This window comes from Cyprinodon variegatus, unplaced genomic scaffold (assembly GCF_000732505.1).
Source record: "Cyprinodon variegatus isolate N-32 unplaced genomic scaffold, C_variegatus-1.0 Scaffold973, whole genome shotgun sequence".
Taxonomy (NCBI): Eukaryota; Metazoa; Chordata; class Actinopteri; order Cyprinodontiformes; family Cyprinodontidae; genus Cyprinodon; species Cyprinodon variegatus.
Genome location: NW_015151426.1, coordinates 215,693 through 223,083, shown reverse-complemented (window position 1 = coordinate 223,083; position 7,391 = coordinate 215,693). Strand labels below are relative to the sequence as shown.

At 36.3% G+C, this 7,391-nt stretch overlaps 1 protein-coding gene across 6 annotated transcripts in view; it reads right to left on the bottom strand.

Annotated features, from left to right (window-relative positions):
- LOC107100450 (transient receptor potential cation channel subfamily M member 3-like) overlaps nt 1-7,391 on the bottom strand; it is a 185,399-nt gene that overhangs the window by 68,027 nt on the left and 109,981 nt on the right. For all 6 annotated transcript variants that reach the window (XM_015398925.1, XM_015398927.1, XM_015398929.1 and 3 more), the window contains exon 6: nt 6,008-6,179. In XM_015398925.1, coding sequence (XP_015254411.1) covers nt 6,008-6,179 — 172 coding nt within the window. The remainder of the gene's footprint in view (nt 1-6,007; nt 6,180-7,391) is intronic.

Here is a 7,391-nt window from a genome sequence, read left to right as displayed (position 1 = left end):
ATTGTATCTTCTTGGCTGATTAATGGAACTGTCGCACTATCCTGAACCTTTATCATGTGTTTTTACTTCATATGGGGCCCACCCAGATTATGTTGCTTACGGGCCTATTGTTGTGTCGTTACGCCATTGGTGCAGTGCGTAGCACTGCTGGCTTGCAACAAGAAGGTTTGATTCCTGGTCTTTTCTGCATGGTGTTTGCGTGTTCTCCCTGTGCATGCATTTTCTCTGGGTACTCCAGCTTCCTCCCACAGTCCAAAAACACGACTGTTAGTTTAACTGGCTTCTCTAAATTCTCCTTTGATGTGAGTGTGAACGTGAATGGTTGTTTGTCCTGTTTGTCTCTGTGTTGCCCTGCAATAGACTGGTGACCTGTCCAGGGTGTACCTCACCTCTGCCCATTGAGAGCTAGAGATAGGTACCAGCACCTCCCGCAACCCCAGCTGGGATACCTGAATAAGCATGATGGAAAATGGATAGATAGATGACCCCAATATATCTATTATAAAATAAATAAGACATGAAAGTATAGTTTAATATAAATTTCCATACCACAATGACTTAATCACTGTGATTCACAACTTACTGTGACTTGAATTCAGTGTTTTGGGTTCCCAGAAAATCTTTCTGAAGCCCATAAACCCCAAGAAACAGTCTTGCTTTAATCAGATAAGAATATGTTGCTCCATACTCCTTGAATCAATTTGGGTGTTCATTTGCAAAACACCTTCTAAATTTTTACCTACCTCAATAAGAGTTTGGACTTTAAATTCTTTCAAAAAACAGAGAGAGACATTTTTATTCCATGAAGTTTTAGTTATGCCTACAATTTATGACATGCATGTACGATTATGTCATGTTTGGCTTCCCTTCTTGTGAAACACTTTATGACAACAGTCTGTGAATGTGTGATTTATTATTTACTTACTAAAGTAAAGTTTTGGCTTTATATCGGTTCCCTCTTATTTAAACAGTTACTTTCAGGTTTTACCGATCACCCTAAAGCTGATCATTGTATTGTGTTAGGACAATGTCTCCATACACTTTGATAGCGTTTTTCAGATCTTTCTCTTTCTGGTTAGAATTTTATGCCGTCCTTGATAATTTTACCATTATCTGCAGTTTTTTTATTTTTATAATTCATTTCCTTAATTTTACCATTATCTGCAGTTTTTTAATGATTCCTTTCCTTTTAATGAAAGTAAGATATTTGTTTATTGTTTAAACATTGTCTGGAATGAGTGTTTTTGCACCTATGTTACACCATGTTCTACTTTGTTTAAAAAGCACACAGTATTTATGAAGAGCAACTTAACTGAACTTGTTTTTAAGTAAAACAGTCTCCTCCTTCAGGTACAAGTTATCAAGCTCGAACCATTTGGCATCACCACTCTCAAGAAGGGAGCACATGAAGCATATTGTATTACCAAACATTTACTTGCTGATTTTTCTTTTATCTTAATACATTTAGTTAAGCTGAGTTGTCCCTTTATTGTTTTTAATACACTTTCTAGTTTTTAAGAGTACAAGATACTGAAAAGGTTCCGAGGTAAAATAAACTGCATTCAGCACAGAATGGTTCAAGGAATGCAAAACTTTTCTGCAGTGGGTTTGGACATATGCCATCTACACATTCAAAGAGAAATATAGCATGGTTCATTTGATTACATTATAATAGTCCATAGATTAGATTATTCATATATAGAGATAAAAAAAAATAATCTGACCCAAAATTACCATTAAAAAAATTGCAATGGTAAAATATTATTTGTTTGTTTAAAATTATTGATTCTGAAACTATTTTAAGTTTGTTGTGCTGTGAGGCCAATTTATATTAATGGTTATATCCTGTAAATTCACACACAGCTGCAGCAGTATTAGTAGTAAAATCGGCAAGACATCAGAAAAGAAACAAAACACCACAGCAGGAGATTAGGCCTATCTACACACCTTACTCCTTTTTATCCCATGTTTGTGTACAGCCTATGTGACTACATGACACAGAAAATAGAGCTTGTAGTTACATTTTTCTCTACTCATCTTTTCGCATTACAGCTTGTGACAGCACCTTGGGCAAATATCTGGATTCAGTGGGAGGCATTGGTGTAGCAAAAATCATGGCAGTCCACAACTAGCTATGCACAGGTAATAAAATTGAGAAACAAGCCTGGTATGTACAATATCCAGCAGATGAGAGACAGAAATTGTGCAAAATAATAACATAGCCTTTTTAACACATGTTTTTAAACCAAAAACTCAATTTGTTCTTGTTCAAGTTAAGGAATCCCAACAGAGATTCGGTAGGGAGGGAGGATAAAAAGAATTTAAAAGCGATAATTGAAAACATGCCTTTTTTTCAGTTGAGTTTTGGCAGCAGTCAGGGTGTTTGATGGGGCATTGTGACTTGCTTTGAGTTTATATTTAGTTCTTCCAGATTGCCAAGTTAACAGACGGAGGGGGGGCAGTGAAATGTTGGGGCAAAGGAAGAGGGATTGTTCCATAGGTTTCCTTTCCAGAAGTTTTTGTTGCAAAAATGTGTGGAAGCAGTCATATGTGGTTTTGACGGTTTGCAAACAGCTGATTCAATCAATCAATCTCATGACATACTTATTAATTTTGTGTGATATGGTAAAAATCTTATAGAAAATGTGCTATAAGTGCGGATGTTGAGGTGTTTAAAAAAAAAATGCAAATTAACTACTTAATGTTGTAAACAAATATTTTTTTCTACCCCCTTTGTTTGTATGTCCTTACTTTTAAATTTATATGGAAACAGGAATGATTATTAAGGAGAGAATATCAGTAGACAAAGATCCTTTTGAAGACCAAGAAGCACAACAGGAAGGTCAGGAATATAGTTTTGGACATATCAAAGTAGGGCTAGATAATAAAACTATTTCCAAATGCTTTGAATATCCTACTGAGCTTTGCTCTATTCATCATTTCCACAGCTCACATGGGAGAGTCTGTTGTAAGGACAACTATTTGTCATGCACTCTACAAATCTTGTCAATAACAAAGCTTTTCAGGAAACAAAATCAAAAAAGACATGTGTTTGTTGTTTGCTACAAGCCATGTAGAGAAATTGGCAAATATATTAAACTATGCTCTGGATAAATAAAAAACATGCAAAACACAATTGATGACAAAAACGTGTAAATAATCCCGAGTACAGAATCTTCACAGTGTAACATGGTGACATTAATGTTGTTGAGTCGTTTTTTACAGGGACTGTTGGTTAGAAGATATTCTGTTAGAGGTTGTTAAAGGATTTGGGATTGGGTTGGAGCTTCCTTTTTCCACAGACAGCAACACCAAACATACAGCCAGAACTATAACCGAGATCAATCCAACTGCACCAGACTATAAAATCAGTAATTGTAAAAGCTCTACATCCAATCTGACTGAACTCCAAATAAATTGTAAGGAATGGGAAACATTTCCAGTCTCTTAATATATAAATATGGTGCATAAAGAATTTAAAATACATTAACCTGGAATGGCAACAAAATATGTCTAAACAAAGTATTGAATCAGGCGATCTAATTACAAAAAATAAGTGATAGTTTTTAGATTTTTGTAATTTCTTTAATAGCTTTGAAAATTTGCCCTTGGCTCATTATTCAATGATGGAACGCCATATACTATTTGAAAACATTTGAAGCTTGTTGCAAAATAAACAAAATATAAATATATACTACACTATTCTACATGATTCTCAAATGATCAAAATATTTAAAAAGCTAAAATTCAGACTATTTAAAATATGGCTTGAAATAACCAGTTTTCAGAGAGCTTAGTTGAAGTGTACCGCTGGATTTGAGGATGATCCTTCTGTAAATTATGCAAATAGCACCAAAATCGACACTGTTGCGTATTTTGTAGAACACCACAACTACTTCTGCTCACCTTGATTTTAAGCCCGAAAATAATATGAGAAAATTGAAAAAGATGATGCTTCCATGACATCTGGGCATCCCTTTGCCTTCCCAGCCCTTTTGACATGACTCCAGGCATAGGATGACAAAGGGAAGTCCACAGGTCACATGACTGGCAGATGAGGAGAGAAGAAAGCACATTTGCAGAATCTCTAAATCCAGACAGTTTTCCTGAATCTTCAAAAGCTAAGCACAGTTTGATTCAACATAGCCTCATAATGTCACTACCACCGAACATCAGCAGCTGTTCCGGCAGTGAGAAAAAGTGGCTTTGACAATTTTGATAATGGCATTTCACTTGGTTAAACCTGCTTCTTGACTCTCTGGGAGCTCTCTGCAGCTCCTAAATTAAGCGCTGAGTGCTTTCGTTTTTTTCCAACATCCAAAGGGAATCTGCACAAACAGAATTCATGACAAAATCAAACATGAGTGGAGAAGTATTTATTTTGTTATATTTGGTTCAAAAATCTTTCTTATGAGGCTTCTTCAGTTCTAAGTGTTTGTTCCTGTTTGTAGAATCAAAAGAATAGGAGAAACACAGAATTTGTGTTTTCTGGCTCATAATGAGGAAAATTACAAATATATTGCAGAAGCCTAATGTTATTAAAAACAACATTGACAAATTTAGAAGAACAGAAATTATTACGTATTTGTTCTGTTGGTGCATAATTGTCTAAAGTATTCTCGTTACTGGAGCTAAAGCTGCAATTAACATTTTCACTTCTTTTCCCCCATAGCACTATTCCTCCACTGGTACACCTCATTTTGCATTGTACCAACATGAGCTGAAGGGTCAGGGGAAAGGAGCAAACCCTTTCTCCACAAGAACTTCAAAAATCCAGATTACAGCTAAGTGATAAAAAAACCTGACACAAATTCTCTGATATGTTGAAGATACTGTTGGTGGTTTTATCCACCGAAAACATGTGAAGTGGCTTAAAGTTTCATTGCACAAGTTTAAAAAGGACATTTTTTTCTTTCCTATATATGCCTTTAATATTGCATGACATGTAAAATGAGCTTCCCTCCATTTGCTGCTGTTACCTTTATAGGCACCATTAGTCTGTTCATGAGGCCAAATTCTCTGGGCGTGCATTTAACACATCTTTGATGTGATGGATGCTCTTGTTCACCTCGCTACTTTACTTAGTCTCTGCAGCAAGAGCAGGAAACAGGTTCCCAATGACAGATCACAAATGACCAGCCACCAGTGCACCTTAAGCTCTGTCAATGACTCAACATGAGAATCAAACTTTTGTCCCTTTATCCAAACAGAGGGCCAAACTGAATTGTGACAGAATAAGTTGAGAGTAAATATTGGGGATGTAAGAGGTCAGATGCTTTGCTTAGATTTAAAGAGACTAAAAGAAACATATACTTTGTTCGTTATTGTAGTATTGAGCAAATGCCAGAATGTCAGTGCAAAATACAATGTGAAATCCTGTGCAAATTCAAACAATCAAACAGGTTGTGGCAACCACCCCACAGGCTTAAAGTGTTGGCAATCAGACTTGACTCTGATCTGTCAGTTCACATTAGAGTCAACAGATTTCACAAAGATTCCTCGATAGGTGTCTTAACATGTCAGCAAAACTCAGCAAAAGTCTTGTTGCCCCAGATTTAAGCCTGCTTTGTGGCGATGTCAATCCCAACTAGTAAATATTGCTTTTAAAAAATGTTCTAAAACAGTATTGGGATAATAATTTATGATGGTTTATGTTTGATTTGCTTTCATTTTTGTTATAGCAAAAGATAGTAGTTTTCATACTTTTTGAGCATTTTATTTACAGATGAATTCAATCTGAGCTGGTCAGGAGGTTTTGAAAAAAATCCCCTAGGCTAATCAAGTTTTGTTCTGCTGCCTAAAAATATTACCAGCAAGGGTTATGAAAGAAATGGGTTTAAGGCTTTATTTATATAAAGCAATACAGACAACCCACTATCTGAGTAGTATTGCTCTATATGAAATAATCAAACCTTCATTATGCTATTTTAAAAGCAGAGTCCATGATTTGGAAAACACACAGGTCAGCCTGCAGGTGACCCTCTCAGATATGCTAAAGTCCACTCACGTGTGTTGATTTTCTGCAGGGAAATGTGTTTCTCCAGCTGGCGCCGCAGTTTGACTTCAGCTCCGTATTTTCCTGTGGTGCCATTGTCAGCCAGTATGAAGTGGGAGTGGAGACTGTTGAGAACCGTCAGCTTGCTCATGGGATTGGACATGGTTTGGTAAGGACGCACCACCTTTGAGAGGGAGGACAGTAAAGGTGAGAGAGAAGTATAAACATACAAAGTAAAAGGGAGTGTTAATGTGCTGATGAACTGGTTTGTTACGCAGAATAATCTAGCAAGTTTGTTGTAAATATATTTTTACAAGCAAGGGACTTTTTATCTTCATCAAAGTTAGATCAGATTAAGTAATCCAGTTAAACAAAAACTGCTGAGGAAATCGTTCTAGCACAGTACTTTAACCATATTTCAAAGTAATCCTTTAATTTTGCTCTACTTATCCTACAACCTAAAGACATTTTGGTTTTCAAACATTTTTCCACTGTAAAAGCTTAAAGCATTTGATATTTGACTACACTACAAAATAACCCTGTCATGTTACCATCAAAGCCAAGAGGATGAAGTAATGAATTCTCCCATGATCCAACAAATCTCACAAGAATACATATGTCCCTTTGGGCATGGATAATGAGCCAATCTGATGAACATAACAGGTATGGTTTAACAAAACATGCTTTCATTGCATCCAGAAGAGTTATCTAAAAAAAGATCAAAGGAGAACTGCAACAAACTTGTTAGTTTTCACGCTATAAGTATTGCAAATGGCTGCAGACAAGAAGAACAACACGTGGACATTACAACCTGTATTGGAGATCTTCAAAGTTTGGACACATGGAAATGCCCACTCTTCGCACACTCCCTTCTTGCCATATTTCTCTATAAATACCAACTGGCTCTGCATACCTGCTTGCTCCTGTTTTCTGTGCTGTCCCCTTCAATCCCTGTTCTTTCTCCTCTCATATGTCTACATCTGTTTTAGGAATTTAAGGAATTCTAGCAGATGTGAAAATGTCCTCATCCTCAAAAATAATTTTTTACTTCACCATTTCCCAGCATTGTGTGAGAATGTCACTCTAAAATCTGCTCATATGAGCCCTCCAAATATTCAGAGGGGTTTTCTCGCTCACAAAAAAAATGGGTTCTCCCAGCCTTCTGTTACATAAGAGAGCTAGCTGGCCCTTCAAACATGAATCCAGGGAATAATAAAGCTTTACTGGAAGGTTTTCTTCCAATTTTTTTTATAGCACAAAAATATAAGCTGTTGCTTTTTGCCTTTCCATCTGTCCATCTGTGTAGCCAGCCAGCTGGTCATCCATCCATCCATCCATCTATCATCTATCTATCTATCTATCTATCTATCTATCTATCTATCTATCTATCTATCTA